This window comes from Astatotilapia calliptera, chromosome 7 (genome assembly GCF_964374335.1).
Source record: "Astatotilapia calliptera chromosome 7, fAstCal68.1, whole genome shotgun sequence".
Classification (NCBI taxonomy): domain Eukaryota; kingdom Metazoa; phylum Chordata; class Actinopteri; order Cichliformes; family Cichlidae; genus Astatotilapia; species Astatotilapia calliptera.
Genome location: NC_137428.1, coordinates 11,527,942 through 11,548,643, shown reverse-complemented (window position 1 = coordinate 11,548,643; position 20,702 = coordinate 11,527,942). Strand labels below are relative to the sequence as shown.

The 20,702-nt window shown below is 42.2% G+C and overlaps 1 protein-coding gene across 1 annotated transcript; it reads left to right on the top strand.

Moving 5' to 3' along the window:
- The first annotated feature begins 1,270 nt into the window (after positions 1 to 1,270).
- slc7a5 (solute carrier family 7 member 5) lies at positions 1,271 to 19,466 on the top strand. Its single transcript, XM_026172940.2, has 10 exons — positions 1,271 to 2,062; positions 3,577 to 3,702; positions 11,284 to 11,389; positions 11,698 to 11,742; positions 11,844 to 11,967; positions 12,852 to 12,955; positions 13,113 to 13,209; positions 13,605 to 13,754; positions 17,182 to 17,359; positions 18,536 to 19,466. Exons 1-10 carry the CDS (start codon positions 1,468 to 1,470, stop codon positions 18,589 to 18,591), a joined length of 1,581 nt encoding a protein of 526 aa, XP_026028725.1. The 5' UTR covers positions 1,271 to 1,467; the 3' UTR covers positions 18,592 to 19,466.
- The last annotated feature ends 1,236 nt before the right edge of the window (positions 19,467 to 20,702 follow it).

Sequence of the window (20,702 nt, the reverse complement as noted above, 5' to 3'; positions counted from 1 at the left end):
ATGGCATTAACAAAAAAAAGAAAGAAAAAAAAGAGTTGAGTACTACGTGTCAACACGCTGGTATTCACTTACATCTAGATGCTTACAGAGATTGACGGAAATTCTATACTCATGATGTTTCTCATCCTCAGGCAAAGTGAAAATCTAGCAAGACAGGTCTATGACTATGTCTGTAAATTGCACAACATGTCCTCATTCCAGTGGGACCAACTCCACTTGTGTTATTTTCTCTCAGAGTACAAGACCATAAAACCAGTGCAACTGGTTTCTGTGCGTTCTGGAAAGTAAGTATGAGTTTTTACTACTGTGGTGCACTAGACTTTCTTGTTTTATGTAGTGTGTGCACACTGTGGGGATACATGGTTAATAAAAGTGTCCACTATGGACAAGCCCAGGCCCAATTTCAAAAAATCTCAATTTCTTTAAAATTGAGATTAACATATCCTATTGCAAAGTATCAACAACAAGACATTAAACAACAACACAGAGACTAAGAAGGCTAGAGCCTGACTGAGGTATTCATCACATATTTAACAGTAGTGGCAAATATGTTAGGTCCAAAATGACCCAGTGTGAAAAAGTATACGCCCCCCCCCCCCCCCTTTTTTTTTACAGAACATAATGCGAAATAATATTTTAAAAAAGGAAAAGATCCTTGGAGTATTTTATAACTAGCTTCATCACTCTCAGCACAATTAGCTGTGTTTGAAGTCCAAACTTTCAGAGACTCAGCGTGACTGCAGCTTGTTGCTATGTCAGCTTATTCACATGCTGGTCATGCGTTTTGGAGATGCGGCACACAGTGTGTTAATAACACTCACCATCATTCTACCTTCAAAGTGTTAATGCTACCTTATCTTAAACCTGTCTTAATAAACAACAATGTCATATGAAAAACTAGGGTGACACTAGGGGTGGCAAGAGATCATTTCAGGATGGCACATGCCACCCCTCTAAATCTGCCCCTGGGTGGTGGAGACCTTCATCTAGAAGAAATGCTGTAAAACTTCTGAAAATACAGTTAAAAAAATGCCCTCACTAACATCTTCTAGTGTCTCCTTAAACTGGTTGTGTTACTTTCACGCAGAACAGTTACCCGGGGGTGGCCGTGTCCCATGATTTCTCTGTGATCTGGTCCCTGAAAGCCACGGGTGCTGTGTGGGCTTCGGGGGTGAGGCGGAGCAGTAGCAGATTTCCGACGCTAGGGGGTGTAAAGAATAAAGGAGGGCTTTATGGAGGATAGGCTCTGACGTAAGAGACGTCGTAATTTCCACGATTCTTTTATTCGTTCAGAGAGTAGAGCAGAGAAAGCACGCCGCTCTGAGTCACACAACAGACACGCCGTGGACTCCTCGTGGCTGAGGCCGGCCTGAGCATCAGAGCGACCGGCACATCAAACTGACGACAGAGGGGGGCGAGACGGGAAGCTTTGTGCGGCAGACAGAAGAGGAACCAGCTCAGCCAGCGATGTCAGGGCTGAAGAAGAGAAACTCCAACTCGTCCGTGGACAGGGAGGAGGATAAGCAGGTCACTGAGAGGATGCTGTCCCCGGGTAGCGGCAGTGATAGGGGGGGCTTCGGTCAGGATGGAGGACCGGGAAGCGACCTCAGCAGCCCCGGCAACGTCACAGCAGGAGACGGAGCGGAGGAAGGGGTCGCCCTGAAGAGGACCATCACGCTGTTGAACGGCGTGGCCATCATCGTGGGCACCATCATCGGCTCGGGTATCTTCGTCACGCCGACAGGCGTAGTGAGGGAGGCTGGCTCTGTGGGTTTGTCCCTCATAGTGTGGGCGGTGTGCGGGGTCTTCTCCACAGTGGGCGCCCTCTGCTACGCGGAGCTGGGGACCACCATCACCAAGTCCGGCGGCGACTATGCCTACATCTTGGAAGTGTACGGCTCCCTGCCGGCATTCCTCAAACTCTGGATCGAGCTGCTTATCATCCGGCCGTCCTCCCAGTATATCGTCGCCTACGTCTTCGCCACCTACCTCCTGAAGCCGCTGTTCCCCGTGTGCTCGGTGCCGGAGACGGGGGCCAAGCTAGTGGCCTGTCTCTGCATCAGTGAGTATCGGAGCTCAGGCACCGGGCGAGATGATGCAACTTTAGTGTGTGTGTGTGTGTGTGTGTGTGTGTGTGAGAGAGAGAGAGAGTCCCTATGCAGGCGGTTGTGGTTGCACTTCCTGTATATCTATACTATAAAAACACCTGTGCCTCGTGGGCACCTCCTGAGATAATGGACGACTATGCTCACACACAATATATAAAGCCTCATCCTATGGAGCGCGTGCGATACCATCAGCACTCGCACACGCGCGTGTAGTAGTGGAAAAAATGCGGCGATATTACATCAGCTGCCGGGGTGATGTAGGTTGCTCACAGGTTATAGGTCTTAAAAATAACCCAATTAATTGCTTTGAAATAATTCCTGGTGTTTATCATAAATAATATTTTCTGTGACGTGATAAGCAGCAAAGAAATCAAAATAAATGCCTTCATTTTAATTACTTAAAGCTTAGATATGATAACTTAATGTAAGTTGGTTTTATTAAATCAAATGCAAGCAAATATACACCAATAGATGATTTAACCCCAGTTTTAGTGGTGCGGTTTAAAAACAAGTAGTTTATCATCAGTTTTCCGTGTCGCATGTCTAAGTTAATAAACAGCCGCACATTTATGATGGATGTGCAGAGAGTTTTCTATGTGCACTGGGCTGTTTTACACCTTATTTTGTCTTAAAGCAATTATTTCAGGATTCTCACCTGTTTCATCACTTCATTCTTCTTTTCAAGACTTCATGGCAGCCTGAACATAAGTTTAGAGGTGTGTGTGTGTGTGTGTCTGTGTGTGTGTCTGTGTGTGTGTCTGTGAGGTGGTCAGGGTCGCTGCACATTCATAGCTCCTAAAGTCTATTTTAGTGCCAGGTTTTGTTTAATTTGACTGCTGCTGGAATCTGTATAATTCAGATCAGCGTGTCTCTGTTCCCTTCAGGTTTGTGAATATACGTGTACGCTACATGCCCAAGTATTAGCCATTAGTGTGTGTTTGTGGGTCTGGATGCCAAAGTGTGTCTACCCCTGTACTGTACTTGGCCTCCTTCTCCTTTGTCCTGGTCTCTCAAATACAGAGCCTCATTGTGCCGTCTCGTCTTTCTATTGTGGCCCCGACCTGATTTAGGAGCTTTGAACAGGCCTGCTGCTTTAGTTAATCACTTCTAACAGGCTACTGCAGCAACTTTGCGTGTGTGCGCTTATGGAGGATAGGGTAGGCACCAGCCGGTACATGGGCATTTAAAAGACAGATGGGTACAGGAGAAAAGACTTTATTCTCTTAAAATGTGTCACCCCTGTAACTTCTTCCTCTGCTCGCGTCATGTTGACAGCAGAACGTACAATCACACACACTCACTGTAAGGTCCCACAAGTGGAGCAGAAGAAACACATTACAGGGTAAAGTTGTGCAATTTGACTGGTTACAAGATTGGTTTCCTATACGCGTAACACACCTGTAAGCTTTATGTGTCAGTGGCCTCTTTTACTCTGTGGTCTTATTCTCTGCCTCCTTTTCTTTCGCAGTGTTGTTAACCTTTGTGAACTGCTACAGCGTGAAGGCGGCCACCAGAGTGCAGGACTTCTTCGCGGCAGCCAAGCTTCTAGCGCTCGCGCTCATCATCATCATCGGATTTGTCAAGATTGGACAAGGTACCTTGCACAAGCACACAGATACACAAATGCACACGTCACCTCTTTGCTCTTATGCCGGCTTTATTTGCCCAACCCCCACTTTATAAGCGTTTCCCTCCATCCCTCCAGACACACCTTTAACAAGTTAAAATGTAAATGACCGACATGGCTGAAGACGGGCTGAGGTAGCCACAAATATGCAAATGACACGTGCTGACAGTTTGGACTTGTGCATCTCCGTGATTTATAGTTCAAAGCACTCTTTTTCTAATATACTCAGGCTTGATGAACCCACTCAGTCTGTTTTTCCTCCCTCTCCTTTTCACTGGCTGTTCCTAAAAAGGAGGAGGTTTGAACATCAGGTGGGTGTGGCTTCCGTGCTCGCCGTCTGAGATGCCCACATTAAGGATTTCTGCTCTCTGTGACACCATACTGATCCATTAGCTCTTATTAAACATTGTCCATGTTTACAGTTTTTTCTGATTGCTTAAGCACATTTTTTGTAACTATTGGCTAATTTTGCAAAACTCTTCACACAAATAAGAAAACCTGTCACCCAATAATCAAAACATTGTAGTTCTCTTGCAAAAGCAAACACAGCTAGATTAACTCTTCACACCTTCGTAAAAATGGTGTTTCCGTATCAAACAGTACACACAAGCCATCATCTACTAAGCACACAATGCGCCAACTGCACACTGATGGTATGAATACAAAACACATCTGGCTTTTGCTTTCTCTGTGCACAAGGTAGGCTATGTCAGTGTGAGCTCATACTTCTGTCATAGATCCATAAGCATAGAGGGATCCAAACTTCAAGTACTGGTGTTTATTCAAACACATCAAAACAAACACAAGTGTTTATTTCCAAGTATAGGATTATTTGCAATCGCCATAATGACTATATGGGTTACTTGGTCTGCAGTGAACATGCTTCCTCTGCCCCCAGCATCTGGTCATCTAGCAATTCTGTAAAGTAACAATTTCAGTATTTTTACATCAGTGGTATTGGTGTGTTTCTCATTGGCATATGGCAGTGCTACAAATCTTTGTGCGAAGTGACTGTACTAACCGATTCTCATTTCAAGATGTCCTTATGGTACTTGCTACAGTGTAGCGGCTCGAGTTAGGCTGGACCCGTTGGCCAGCTACCCTCAGGGTCATTCCACGGTTGATTACATGGTCCACTATTGTAGCTCTGATGTCATCAGCAATTCTATTTCTTACTCTTCCTACCCTTCCTCTCCCCCCTCCTCATCTTCCTCTCCCCCCTCCTCGTCTTCCTCTTGCTCCTCCTTGTCCTTGTCGTCCTCTTCATCCTACTTCTTCACCTCCACGTCCTCTTCCTCGGCCTCCTCTACTTCTCACTCTTTCTGCTCTCTCCATTGTACTCCACACACACAGCTTACCTGTATTGTAGTGCTTAGGCTGATTGCAAAGTGAACTAATTATCTAAGAAAGTTTTGACATGTGAAAGTGTGCCAGACAGTTGGCAAATTAGTGTTAATGATAGCCATACATGTGTATACTTTTGCTAGGAGTGTGTTGGAAATTTGGTAATTGAGTGTTGTGCAGTGAATTGTGCCTACAGTTTTGCAAAGTGTGTGTTACAAAATTGCAAACTGAGTGCAAAGCAGTTTTTGTGCTTTTAGTTTTGCAAACTCAGTGAGTGGTTTTGCTATAAGTCTGAATAGTTTTAGAGATTGTGCTACAGGAATCACAGTTAGGGTTTAAGCATTCAGAAAAAACTGTAATAAGAGGATAGACCATCGTGACAGTGTATCAGAAAGTAATTAAAAAGCATAAAAAGGTTACTTTAAGAGCCTGACACACATTACAAAAGTTAAACAGTAAATAAACTCCATGGTAAAATATGTGGATTTTATGAACTGTGGATTTTAATGTTCCGCTTATATTGTTATTAGATTCCCTTAAATGATTTAGGCAGTGTAGAAAGTCTTTACAGTTTGAGTTGAGTGATTGCATCAGCGTCAAGGAAGTTGACGGACCAGTTTGTGTGCCACGCGACATAAAACAGGAAGTTTCAGCTGTGTTTACTCCAGCTGTGTATTCCATTGACACAGTAGCTCGCCTGCTGGCACAATCAACCCTTACATAAGCAGGTAATCTCAGTTTCAAGGGGGAAATCCTTAAATTAGATTACTTAACTTAATGGATCTGTGTCTCCTTCACTAAGAGATTTGAAGAAGTGTTGTCGTGTACCTTTTTCCTCAAAGTCAGTCTAAGATTAAAACCGGCAAACTGACTGTGACTGTGAGGTTAATTGTGTTAAAAAGAAAGTCGTGATGGCCCAGACGTATAAAGCTTTCATGTCTTTCATCGCTTGTGACTCTTAAATTGTGTCTGGATCGCCTCTCTTTCAGCTGCTGTGTTCCCATCCCGAGTAAATCCTCACACACATGATTTGTAGATATTTGATTTCATGGAGTGACTTCTGAATTTTATTACAACCAACAGGATCTGGTGAAGCGTTGTGTAAAGATAGGACAGATAAACCATATAATGGCTCTTATGTAGGACACATTTGGGAGTGTGCTCATTGACTGTTGCAAGTCTGAGTCACAAATAACTTCTGTTTGAACAAGCACGAACATGTGCTCAGCTCACTATAAACCACTGAAAAGTGTGCTTTTAATCAGACAGGAAGTGTGCTTACGCGATCAAACTGCCCTCTAGAGGAAGGGTTTGGCACTCTCAGCCAAGACTGACTACCACGGTCTACATATCAAAGCTGACACAAGACCCCTCTGCTTCTTTTGTGAGGTTAAAGCTTCTACCAGGCGACTGGAGGCTTGTACCCAATCTGCTGCCCGTGTTGGCTCCTAACTGTGCTCTCATGGCTGGCTTTCTTCCTGCACGCAATGAAGCTGTTGTCCATCGTATTCCTCTGAGAGAGACGGAGGAAAATGGAAAACGGGGGTACATTAGATCATTAGCATTAGATCAGAGTAGCTCTCCTGGACAGAAATAGTAAGAAAGAAATGCAATAAAAGGGAATACAGCAAGCACTGTGTATTGAATGAGGATGAGCTGGTACATCTGAGTATAAGGAGATTGACCACAGGGCTTATTTTGGCTCTAGACTCTGTACATGACCTGTGTATTTTCACTGTATGAAACACTGACGTCAGTGTAAACACACTAACACCTTATATTCCATCGATGTATTGAAATTCAGCAGATTTTGTGGCAGTACTGGTTTACTTAAAACTGCAGCTGCACTGCAAAGTTGATGCAGTTGCACAAGTGTCCACATTCAAAATAACAACAACAAAAAAAGGAAATAAGCTAAAATATTATGAAGGAAATGCATCAAAACACAACACCGAAAGCAGACTGGGTTTAGTCTGGCTTTACTTCAGCCTGTTTCTTTCGTGATAAATGTGTATCTAAAATTACGTTAACAGCGCACTGCAGCACCAGCCAGTCTCTGCTGCTTTTTGTTTTCATATCAAATCCAAATCCACTGTTTATGTTCTGATCCCTTATTAGTTGCCGCTACTGCCAAATTGTTGGTGTAAAACTTCAGCTAACTGTTGCACACAGAAGTAAGTGAGCAAGGGTATCCTGTTATGGGGCAAGATTACTTAATCAGAACCAAACTGGGATAAATTTAACATGTTCAGCTGGAGCTGTGAGGTGCACTGGAGCCACAGATGCACAGGCTTAGTGGGTAAAATGACAGGTCGGAGATCATAGGTCCGAGATCACCTGAGTGGCGGTCGATTAAACCAGAGCTGCGTCTGGTTCAGCATGTCTCCTTGTCAGACTTTTAAAGCCAATATTTTCGACTCATACACCGATGTTCTGTGCGGCACTCGTTAATAAATCTTTGTAAAGTTGAGGTGACTTCCCAGTTTGTTAGTTTAAGGTGCTCGACCAAAATCGTGCCGTATGGATCCAATATTGAATATCCAGAGGTAAAAAGGTTGCAGTGACTCACAACATTCGATAAAAGTTGCCAAAATATCAATTTCCGCTGTTTTTGTTCATGTCAGCAAACCTGTGTCAGCCTTGTGTCAGTAACTGTGGGGAATTCATAGCAAACTGTGGAATCTGTAACATCAGCAGCTGCAGGGAGCAGCCTCTGACCTTTGTGCTCTACTCTCACAATACCGTTAATTACATTAATACTTTTGAAAGTAATTCTTCCCCCAGTAGTGTGAGAAAACTTCATCAAAGTGTTCTCAAGTAAATAACAAGCATGAGCTGTACCTGCTTTTACTCTGCGGCTTCATTCATCTTTCCTTCCTGATCCGTTCCCTGTAAGCTGAATGCTAAGTTCACCTATCTAGTGTCTGTTTTGGTTTGTAAATGAAACACGAGGACGGATTCTACCAATTTGTTATTCTAGTCCTTTTCCAAGTGTCATTTCTGGTTTGGTGTCTACTCTGAATCAATTTTAAGATCTTTAATCATCACTCTGCTTCTAATAACTGTTTACCTGGGACGTCTGACATTACATAGACTTCTAGAAAGACTAGGCATGTGCCTGTCATTATATCAACAAAGGAAAGCATAATCCCTCTTTCTGTTGTAGCTCTCCCTGGCTCGTGACTGGTTGAGTGCGCCTCGAAAGCACCTCATGCACTAACGGGTTCACTTTAGATTCAACAATTCCAAATATTTCTAGCTTTCTGAAGCATTTAGTGAGTGCATGGGAATTGTTAAAGCACGGCTCTGAAGCTTTACACATAGGGCCCTGTTCATGAGGCCTGGAGTGTCAGATTAGAAGGCAGTGTAATCTGATTAGCTCCAATAAAGCCTCCGCCTTCTTAGTTTGACTGCCGCCCACACTGTTTGTAAGAGAAGCAAACGGAGAGAAGGTTGACCATCTATCTGTAAGAACAAGTTCTCCCTCCCATCGTCTTCATTTACTTGACTGTAACAGGAATTATTCAACACAGCCGCTCACACCCAAAGTTACACTCACAAACCAGTGTTCTCTAACCTCGTGTGAAAATCCACTGCTGGGTCACAGCTCTCCCTGCCCCAAGGTGCCCCAAGGTGTCCAAAAAGTAAAGGCGTGTTTGCTAGAAAGCCTGTTTACCATACCTGATTCACAGGTGGTTACCTCCCACCTATGTACAAATACTTCATCTCATTTCAAACAGTATAACTAATCCATGTGCTACCGCTAACTGTGAGTCTGAACCACATCAAGAAACATATTTTCTGATGTAAAACCAGCCTATTCACTGTATTGATGTGAAGAAACAAGAATAGTTGAGATACTTTAAAGCTTACACCACAGCAGCTTCTAATAAAGGCACAAAAGCCTTTATTAGCAGGGAGCTGTTGAGAAAGCCAGGAAATGAAGGGAAAGAACGCAGGGGAATGACAAGTAGAAAGGCCCTGTATTTGGAATCAGACTCGGGGTTATAGCTGACGACATCTGTGCCAATTTGATCTGCTCACCAACAACATGCATTGGTACTGGGCCTCACTGAAATGTAGAGAACTCTTTGCGTGAGGAAGTGACTGTAAATGATTATAAGGTAAGCAGGTTAATATTTCTTACAATAAATAAGTGGATTAAAACCATTGTCATAGCTGCGTGCTAAAGACCTTGACCGATTTTTGCCATTTCATGATCTGTCAATATTTGTGGTTGTAAAGAGCGTGACTGAGAGAACTAATATGCACTTGAAATAAAGTGTGCTTATCAAAAAACTAAAGAGGTGTCTTTGAGTGCATTGTCAGAGTTGTGCTTTGTGCCCTGATTCTACACACAGAATGGAAAAAAGGCAGGAATTTAGTTCATTCAGGTGTTGCTGGCAAGTTATCGGCTGCGTGTGTGTTCTCTGTCGTTCATGCATATTTGGTTGTGTGTGTGTGTGTGTGTTACTTTCACTGTCTGGTGCCTGTATCATGAGACCAGCTGGTGGTGGGTCAGCGTGCCCAGACCGATATGGTGGAATGTGATGAGTGGTAGAAACAGAACTGTGAGGAAAGTCCCCCACTCTGACTTTAGGCAAAGATTTAAAGGTTTCACCATACGCATGCCTAATAATAGGAGGTCTAAGTGTTATCAGTTCAAATAAAACGCATCATTTAGCTATGAAAAGAGGCTTATTTGGTTGCTTTTCTGTTGGATCATTCACACAAATGGCTTGCATGAATGATCTAACAGAAATGTGCCTTAATTTGGTTGCTTTTCTTAAAGATTAAGTTTCTGTGTTTTGTTTTGTTTTTTTTTTTTGTTTTTTTTTGTTTTGTTTTGTTTTTTCCCCCGTTAAATATCAAAGGTCAGTAAGTCCCGTAAAAATGTCATATCATATCAGAAAAGGAAAACAAAAGGAGCTGTGATGAGTCAGACTTCGCTATCATAGGAATCTGTAAAGGTTACTATGAAATTGGCCATTGCACTGATTTTTAAGCCTGATCAGAAGCTGTGAGTTTAACAGGAATTCTGTCGAGTTGAGACACGGGTCAACATAAGGCCTGAGGTGGATGACATGACTTGTGCAATGTGTGGCTACTCACATGGTTTAAAAAAAAAAAAAAAAAATCTATTCTTCTTCATAGAAATGTCAAACCAGCATGAGCAAGCTGCTTTGTGACGTTTAACTGATGCTGGAATATGCAGCAGAATATTTAAAGGCAAACTCAGACGACAACTGTCTCAAATATTAAAAGCAATCCATCTTAAGGGGGACCCATCATGTAGATTATCAGTCCATACTTTTATTCTTGCAATAGATATTTTTGCATTATTCACAGTTCAAAATAATCAAACTTCTTCAAAGTGAGCGCCATGGTCTCTTGACACTGTGGCCACACATCTGTCTGCTTCATCAGAGGTGGAGCAATGCATGAGGCTGTCCGTTGGACCAGGCTGCACAATAATCGGGCGTTTCCCACGCTGCACATTGGGTCAGGGCTAACCCTCCCAGTACCAACACTGCCGGGGGCTGTTGGTTTAGCAACCGTCGCCATGTCTGAGAATGAGAATGCATGTCGTGGAGAGCAGGAATTTGTACACAGATCCCCTACAACCAGCAGAAACCTGAAGGACTGGAAAAAGAGGCAGTGATCAGAATGTGATAAATCCCCATAAGGGCTCAGGATTTGAGAAATACATATGCTGTCTGCTGGAACAAGTTGCATTTATATCAGCGTTAGCATCTCATATGCCATTGGATGGAAGGCGCGATTCATAGAGCTATGATAATTAGAAATGACACAAATGTTAAAAAGTTGAACTATCCTTAACCACAGACTTTCCCCTGCTCCTCTCCCTCGTCTTTTACCTCTGCCTCTTTTATAGGCTGCGTGAGCCTTATGTCAACCCGCATAGCCTTGCCACTGTCTGGGTTACTTATTGACTGTCTCAGCCAGGTCTTAACTCCAGTAATTCTGCAGTCCTTCACTGATCCGCATAGTGGGGCGGATTTAAGCATGATATTAGACATTTTCCCTTTCAAAGGCTCTTTGGCTTGTGGATTCACTGGTCAGTGTTTTATGTATTATGCCAGAATGACTGGTCAACCTGCCTGTGGCCCAATAGCGCAGACGGTAAACTGGGGCTTTTTTTTTTTTTTTTTTTATAAATCCTAATCCTTTTGTCTTCTCCAGGTGATACAGCCGGACTTCTTCCAGAGAATTCCTTCAAGGGGTCCAAATATGAGTTTGGAAGTATTGGCCTGGCACTCTACAGTGGCCTGTTTGCTTACGGTGGCTGGTGAGTTAACACATCAGCCTAGCTGTGCAATTAGTTTGCTGTCCACTGTCTGCCTGTATCCAGTTTCCCTCAATTCAAATGTTAAACCTGGTGCTTGGAGACGGTGTGAAAATGGATCAAACGCTGGGGCATTTTGTCAGTAACATATCATCTGATAAGTCCAATGAATGGCTATTACAAATAACACTGAACATACTGTACATTACTAATGTTTCTTTTAAATAATAAATATCAGAAAAATAAAGGTTCAGTGCATCTTCATTGCTTTTTACTGTTCAATACCTATTTGTTGTCTCTTTTGTTTCCAGGAACTACTTGAATTTTGTTACAGAGGAGATGATTGAACCTTACAAGTAAGTTGATCACAATTGTGATTTTTACCTTTAAAATTCATGTGGAGTAGTCAAAAGTCCGCAGTTGTAATCAGCCTGCCGTTGTTGTACGTTTTCCTCAGAAACCTTCCTCGAGCCATCATCATCTCCCTGCCGATAGTGACAGCAGTGTATGTCCTAACAAACTTGGCCTATTTCACCACACTCTCCCCCGATCAGATGCTTAACTCAGAGGCTGTGGCTGTGGTGAGTGCTTTGAGCTGCAGTAATGTACAAAAGTCTTGAGCCATCCCTCATTTCTTTATATTTTGCTAGGAAAATGGGAAATTGGTTCGGTGATTTATTAAAAGATATAAGACAAAAACAGAGTTTGTACAGTTCTAACAAGCTTGAAAGTCTGTATTTGGTATGCTTTAAGTGCTTCCTATCTAACATTCACACACATTCATACTCCAATAGATGCTTCGGAGAGGAGCTTGGAGTCTTTCCGAAGGATATTTGACATGCAGACTGGAGTAGACTGAACCAGCAACCTTCTGATTAGTATACAACCTGCTCTAATCTACCTCCTGAGTTAAAGCCAATCCAAAACCACGCGTGAAGCAGAAGGGAAATTTTCTTGTAATTCCTCTAAGTGGTCTTAGGGAATAGTTCTCCAGGCTTCTTCAAGGACATTTGAAGCTCTTCTTTAGATGCTGACTGGCTTTTGTTCCATTCTTTATCAGGATGATCGCATACTACTTTAATAATGTTGAAGCCCGGCCTCTGGGGAGGCCAGTTCATGAGTGATAGTGTGTTTTTCTATCCAGGTGTGCTTACTGCATAGTGTTTGGGATCATTGCCAATTTGAAAAAATGAAGCCATTGCCCTGACAGAGCCTCCACCTTGTTTTACAGCAGTATTTTAAGGCAGCCAGTGTCCAAAGAAAAACTTTAAGACACCTTCAGGAAGCCTGGAAAACTACTGCCCGGGACCATTTTATGTTTAGTTTCCAAGAAGTCGGTCTTGATTGTAATTGTCTTAAAGAAATTAGCAGCACTGTATATTTGGGTGGGGGGTATAACGGGTCCAAAGATGTGAATACTTGCTGCTGAATGCTGAATATATGTTGCTGATGTTGTTGTCTACAGGATTTTGGTAACTACCACCTGGGTCCCATGGCGTGGATCATCCCGGTGTTTGTAGGCCTGTCCTGCTTTGGATCAGTCAACGGCTCACTGTTCACATCATCCAGGTAACACTCTCACACCAACCATGTTTAAAAAAAAAACTCGTGCGCACACACACACAATTAGCAAGTGTTAAGAGTCAAGATTAGAAACACCCGGAGCCTCTTCATCTTTCTTTTCACAGCGATTAATCACATATCTGTGTCTTTCTATTCATCTCAGGTTATTCTTTGTGGGTTCTCGGGAGGGTCACCTGCCCAGTCTGCTGTCAATGATCCACCCCACTCTGCTGACCCCACTCCCCTCACTTATATTCACTGTATGTTTTTGGTTTTTTAACTTTCTTTATTGGCATGCAAGAGAGTACATCTTCTGAAACCATAGCTAAAATAATAGTGTGCGTGTCTTTTCAGTATTTTAATTTGTGGGATCTCACTTCACTTCACTGCATAATAGGTTATTATATACAGTTACAGAATATTTTTAATTAATTTTGAATAAAAGGACAAAGGTGAACTTTTCTGAAAACAAAGACTTTTTGCTGCTCTCTTACACAGCGGAGAATCAAACCATACCAACATGCTAGCAACTTACACCTGCTCAGTTGAACTTCAATGAGTTACTTTATTTAATTGCATGCAGAAAATCTCATACTTGGAGGCAGTGTCACCAGACTTAGAGAGGTAATGTTTTCCCTTCTCTCCGTCTGTCCAGTGTTTAATGACGCTGCTCTACGCCTTCTCCAACGACATCTTCTCCGTCATAAACTTCTTCAGCTTCTTCAACTGGCTCTGCATCGCCATGGCAATCATAGGAATGATGTGGCTCCGCTATAAGAAGCCTGAGCTGGATCGACCAATAAAGGTGAGTCAGCCTCGAGAACTGTTTTTAAGAGGTTTTCAGCAAAAAATGTGGCTGGTGGTGGAGAGAACTAGTCTGTCAGGCAGGCCAAAACAATGGATCTTCTCTTGGTCTTTGTCATCATTGACTCCCACTGAAGTTGGCTTTGGCAGCAGGAAATCTTCCTTCTTTGTGTAAAGCGACAGACAAAGATCCATTCAGTGCAGATGAACAGATACTGATCACAGATTAAAAGACAGGAGGGGAGCTGGATGCTAGTCAGCTGGTGCTGAGGCTGGGTGTGTGTGTGTGTGTGTGTGTGTGTGTGTGTGTGTGTGTGTGTGTGTGTGTGTGTGTGTGTGTGTGCGCAGTGTACTCGTGTTACCCATGCTGTGGGGACCTGAATGTGTTTATACAGTCAGTGTGGGAAAAGCAAAAAAAAAGTCTTTGAATGTTACATTTGAGGTTGAAAGCTTTCACAATTAGGGTCCAGATTTGGAAAGTTAGCTATGGTTTGGGTAGGTTTGCACGATCTCCGTGATGTCCTCTGAGGTGATGGAAACACAAACGTGTGTGTGTGTGTGAGTAAGAGGAAGAGCGCTACCGCTGCACTCTCCGCATCACAGAGGACCCTTGTTACAATTTGAGTGTGTGTTTGATGGTCAGAGGCGGAAAAGTGAAAGAGGCAAATGGATGTACTGGTCCAGTCCTGTGTGAAAGCGGGTGGCTGGGACAGGAGCGGCACTGTCCCTGCTGACCTCCATCTCTCTTTCACTCTCCCACTCTTTTCCTTTCTCCTTTCTTTGTCTGTCACATTCCTGCTGTTCAGCCAATGAGAGTAGTGGAGAATCACAGTTAGATTTATTCCTTTTTGTAGGAGAGATAGGGCACAGTGTTCTAAGAACAGCTCAGTTATTGACAGTGTCCACTCACATTGATGCTACGTGGCCAAATGCATCTGAACACATGTGCATCGCATATATGATTATTGAGCACAGACGCTATCAAACATAACACCGGGATTATTATTACTGCCCTGGGGCGCCTCTGTCAGTGCGCCCCAGGGCAGCTGTGGCTACAATGTAGCTTGCCATCGCCAGTGTGTGAATGTGTGTGTGAATGGGTGAATGACTGAATGTAGTGTAAAGTAGGGGTGGGTTTTGATTATCGATTTATTGATTAAAATCGATTCTAGCTTGGATTACGTGATATCGATTCATTAAAATCCTGAATCGATTTTTTAATATAAATTTATTTTGCCCGAAACGTGAATCTCAGGTTAAACCGCACTAAATTTCAACAACCACCAAACAGCTAAAACAGTAAATGAGAGCAGGAACACGGATTCTGCACAAAGATGTAAACACAAAGCGCGGACCCGCCGACGGATCAGAATCAGTGAGATGTGCCTTTCTCACCCGACGGCACGTACATGGTCGGGGCTGAAAGCTGACAGCTCGCTGATCCTGATCCGTCGGCGGGTCCGCGCTTTGTGTTTACGCCCTTTTTGCGCTAGATTCAAAAGCTGCAGGTTTTTATCTCTCTCCAAACAATATTGACTGAACCAGCAGCAAAAGGAGATCCAAACTACACTTCACATAAACATCGTCATGAATTCCCTCTTATTGTTTTGCTGCCACCACGATAAAATCACACTTCATGCACAGCTCTCTCTCTCTCTCAGTATACTTCAAGAACAGTTTCCCATCTAAAAATCTCTGTTTTCTGCATTATTCGCTTGCTTGTTATGCACAAGTCTACCGTTGTTTACAGCGCTGTCGGCCGCTGTTATTTTCCTTTTACCTACTTCCGAAAAGAAAACCTAATTTCTGCCGTTCAACAAGCTTCTGAACAAATGTAAACTTTTTTAAATTATGCAAAATTGCAAAACGCTCAGCTGTGTCTCTAAAACCTCTGTAACTTTGCTCTGCTTCACTTCCGCAGCATCAGGTAATGTTCACATGTTGATTAATGGTTTTCTTTCATTTTTGATCTACTGCAGAATATTTTTATTAAATCCCAGGCCAGGAAAATCACCTTCATGTTTTTCTGTGTTTTATCCTCAGTTACTTTGACACAAAGGCATCTGCTGTGACGCTCACACCTTTGATAAAGTCTCGCAAGTGTCAGCTTTCTTTTTATAGATATAAAAATATGGAAATGTACTGATGCATGATCTGAATTATAATATTTCTGACTGTCTGAGGCAAAATTTCCCCGAATCGAATTGTGGATCAAATCGATTTGGGACCTTGTGAATCGGAATCGAATCGATTCTAGAAATCAGTGACGATACCCAGCCCTAGTGTAAAGCGCTTTGGGGTCCTATGGACTAGAAAAGCGCTATACAAATGCAGGCCATTTACCATTACTACAGTGGCGCTGGGAGGTCAAATGCACTGCAGCTTAAACTTAAGAAAGTATGAGCGAATGTAAAAATACTGCAAAAGCTTTCAAAACACAACAGTTTAAATTTTTCTGGGAGACGCATTCACAGCTTATGTGTTGTGAGGGAGCAAAAGATGCAGGTAATTTTAATTGGATAATCCATAAGATACTGTAGATGCATGTTTGCTATTAGCCGTTTACACTTCTGTTGTGTTTTGTGAGCTTTTTCTGTGTTTTTTCTATTTACTGGTGTTTTCTTAAGTTGCAGTGCATTTGGCCTCTCAGGGCCACCATAGATTATAAGGACAATCTGTGAAAGATTTAGACTTTATTGAATCGTGCCACCTGCCACATCCTGGCATCCCATTTTATCACCTCAGCTAACCAGAGCTGTGAGGGTGGCGGTGGCGGTGATTCGATATTTTACTTGGCTGATGATTTTTACAACTGAAGGGTGCTAATGGAAGAGTCCATTAGTTGACACTAGTGGTTAAATGAGTTTATCTAGCATACATAATAGGGAGCATCCTGTCTTATTGCATCTAGCTTGGCCAGGTTAGATATCACAACGACTGTATATAAAAGATGGCCGTAGGTTCTGTGCATAGAGTATAAATGATGGATTTAGCCACCATGATGTCCCTCATTGGTTTAGGATTGGATTTTGAGCCTTCCTTGTTAGCATTTCCGCTGCCACCTTATGTGGATGAAATGGTGGAGTGCTAATGTTGTAGCTGCCATAGGGGCAATGCAGACACACACATATTGGCTAAGTGGTGCCACGCCCGTAGCTCAGTTATCCTGGTGGATACGTTGTAAAACAGTTTACGTCATAACTGTTTTTTGTAGCATATTGCAAATATTCTTTTTCCTGCTACAAATTTGGGTATTTTAGGAGCTTTTGACTCCTTTTGCGAGCCTGTCTCAAGTGGCTCATGGAGGAACTGTAGTTTTGGGTCACTTCGCGCTGACTCTAAAACATCGAGCCAATGCAGAAGTGGCTTACAGCGGCGTTATTTCTCAGCAAACACTCAGTTATGAGTTTTTGTGCTTCTCCCTGCAGGTGAACATTCTGCTACCAGTGAGCTTTGTGTTAGCCTGCCTCTTCCTTATCATCGTCTCCTTCTGGAAGACTCCAGTCGAGTGCGCCATCGGCTTTGGGATCATCGGCACTGGACTGCCCGTCTATTTTATTGGTGTGTGGTGGCAGACTAAACCCAAGTGGCTGCGAAATGGAATCCGTAAGTATCAGAATCAGAATCAGAATACTTTATTGATCCCTGGGGGAAATTATTTTAAAACAAAGTAAAACAAACTCCTCCCCCTTGTCTATGAATATGTTACTTGGAGCATTTTATTCCACCTGTTTTTGTGTGCGCTTTTAATTTGTGCATTAACCTCCTAAGACCCAAACTCTTCCACGGCATGCATTTTTAATTTCTCTTTCATATTTGGGCATGTTGGGGCCCGATGAATGTAAAAACACAGAATTCCCAGATTTATTTATTTATTTTTTACCTTATTTTTGTTTTTAAGAAAAATAAGAGCCACATATGAGGATATTTGTTTAACATTTTGATAGAACAGTAGCAGTATAATGTCCTTGTAAGTGGATATCAGGCCCTTGTAGAGCAAAATTGAGTATTTTGGTCTAAATAACCCAAAATGTGATGTCCACGTATGTGGACGCCAGGTCCTATGAGGTTAATATAAACTCAGTTGATTTTTACTTATCTCAAATTCTGCGTGAAAGTTTCAATGCTAGGTTCAATAAAAACATGACAAGTTTTTCTTCTTGAAACTTTTTAAAATTGTCCTCCGTTCTGCTGCTGATTAATATTTTAGGTTTATACCTTTGGTGTGTTGATCCGTATTTCTCTCTTCAGCTGCTGCATTTTGTCCTTGTCAGTTTCCAGCTAAATAATAACATTTAACAATCAAATGTAAAATTTGGTAGGATTTCAGATTTATCATCTCAAGGCTTTACGTTGGGTAAAGAAAGATATGGTGTTGGTCCACACTGATAGGCTTTCATATTTCAGCTCCATTCATTTGAACATTTGCTTTGCTCTTGATTTATATCCAAGTTTTTTTTTTTTGTTTTTTTTTTTTCTTTCATCGCTGAGTTAAATGTTTAACTCCAGGTGACCTCAGCTGTTTTGGCCCCTGAAACCCAGTTCAGGGTTCAGGGTTAGACTCGGTTTGCTAAATCTGAAGGAGGTCCCTGTTAAAGGTTTTTATTAGTGGTGATCTCATGTTTGCCTCACTCATAGCTCTCCTGAGTGGAAATAAGAACGCCGCTGTGGCCTTTAAGGACAGATAAATGGGACTTGGGATGCAGTCGGTGTATTTGAGCTCTGTTTGGGTGGAAACTTAGGTGAAGTGATGATTAACCGTCTCCGATGTTTGTTTTTCAGACTCGACCACAGCTCTGTGTCAGAAGTTCATGGAAGTTGTGCCTCAGCAGTCCTAAAAACCAAGTTGCCCTTTTACTTCAGCCAAAAGGCCAAGACGATTGGGCTAAGATATCATAACTGATGATGTTTGAACTCCGTTAATGCTTTTCTCTCTCACACACACACACACACACACACACACACACTCACTCACTCACTCACTCACTCACTCACTCACCTCATATGAACTTGATGAAAACATCTGAAGTTAAACAGCCATCGTCATTCTTTGGGGTTATTTGACCCTTTTAGTGTCAATAATTTGTAGTTTCTTTTTTTCTTTTCTTTTTATAAAACAAGAACTGGTTTTTTTTGGGGGTTTTTTTTGTTTTTTTTTTTACATTTTCACTAATTGTTCTGTGAATACGTCTAATCTGCTGTCACCAGAAACCTGTTGTATTTAGCGGTGCCTTTACGTTGCAGATGAAGGTGAGCGTAGGTGGGCGATGATGCAGAACCAGCTGTCAAAATAAACAAAAAACAAACAAACACAACAACAACTTTTCCCTTCAGGAAGTTGTTGCTGGATATCACTACACACTCTGTTTTGCTCCTGCAGTCTTTACAATTTCAGTGTTGTGTTGTTGTCTGTGCTGCTGTGCTTTTGACAGTAAGCATCTGTCTGCCTCTCAGTGTTGGTTATTTGACCTGGCATGTTGTGCGTCTGTGCACAGAGGCTGTGCTTTTTTTTTTTTTTTCCTTTTTTGAAATATTTAAAGACGATCAAAGTGCTGACGTCCTCTCACATGTAGGCCTGCTGCTGTGGTTTTATATCGGGTAAACGGGCAGTAAATTAAACCTAATGTATGTTTCGTTTGTCTGGCTAACCAAAGCCCGACTTAAATTTATCTCCGAGTATAAAAAATGTGCAGTCTACTGATTCCTCATAGGACTTCTGTGTCTGAAGTGTCTTTTAAATCCTCATGTGGTTAAGCTTGACAGAAGTGCCCATGGAAAATAGTATTTTCTGTAAAGTGGGTCAAAATGTGCAACCTTTCTGCTGTTCTTTTTGTGTTTTGTTTTTTTTTTTTTTTAGGGCGGGGGTGGGGTTGTCACTGATGTCAGTGATCAATATGTTGGATAACTGAGCCTGGCTCCCAGAGTGCTGCTTTTACTCCATCGCACTGAAAGTGTTTGAGGCAATGTTTCCAACTACATGCTGCAGTAAAGCCATGTAACACTCACAGCACGAGGTTAGAATGGAAAGACAGAAACAATGCAGTTTTGTGTGTGTGTGTGTGTGTGTGTGTAACATAGTTGTTTTTCTGGGCACAGACATATGGAGCTTAAATGCTCCCCTCCAAATTATTCCATGCAGCCCTGCTCCATTTTTGTATTTTGGGACCGTTAAAGTGAAGTGACACAGGAGTTTCTGCCTAGTTATACCCAGACTGTCAGAGAGGAAGTTTGATGTTTTTATTTTTATAATGGGTTCGTTGAGAGATGCAGCACGTTTTCACATCACAATATAACTGCTAGTTTTTCATTTTTCATCCTTGTCTTTTGTTTGTATTTCACGCACAGTAAAAGTTACAAACAGAAAACTAGAGCTGCATTATTAGTGTCCACCCCGCTCCTCCTGGAAAAAGGACCAAAAGTACAGGTTACCATGGCAGCGGTGGATCCAGGAGGAGTGATGTGTATGTTATAGAGTTAGAGCCTTCTAACACTCCAGCCATCGCTCAGAGCTGATGGAGAAACTAACATAAATGCGACTGTAGGAACTTTATTTATTTGTAGCAAACTTTTGATGTGTATTATTAGTCGCTCTAATTTGTTTACAGGGCATTTTGTGAAAAGTGCTTGTCAAATAAATCTTGAGGTTTTTTTCCAGTCTTGTGTTCTGTTTTGTTTGGTTTTCATCGTTTGCTCCTCTCAGCTTTCTTTGCATTAATTTATTTGTAAGGAGTATAAAGTAGTAGTGTTAAAATTTAGAGAGGGTGGGGGAAAAACTACTTAAGTACAGATAACTAAAAATTATACTTAAGTACAGTAATGAAGTATTTGTAGTTTGCTATTTGCCACTTCTGCTGACAGTTAAAAGCATTTCTTCCTTCTGCAGCCATAGCTAAATGCCATCATACCAAGGCCACACCTCTGCTCGTTCCGGCCAACTTTACAACCCTAA

Coding starts and splice junctions, on each gene's coding strand:
- slc7a5 (XM_026172940.2), top strand. CDS start 1,468: ATGTCAGGGCTGAAGAAGAGAAACTCCAACTCGTCCGTGGACAGGGAG. Junction 11,743..11,843: donor GAGATGATTGAACCTTACAA/GTAAGTTGATCA, acceptor CGTTTTCCTCAG/AAACCTTCCTCGAGCCATCA. Junction 12,956..13,112: donor TCACTGTTCACATCATCCAG/GTAACACTCTCA, acceptor TATTCATCTCAG/GTTATTCTTTGTGGGTTCTC.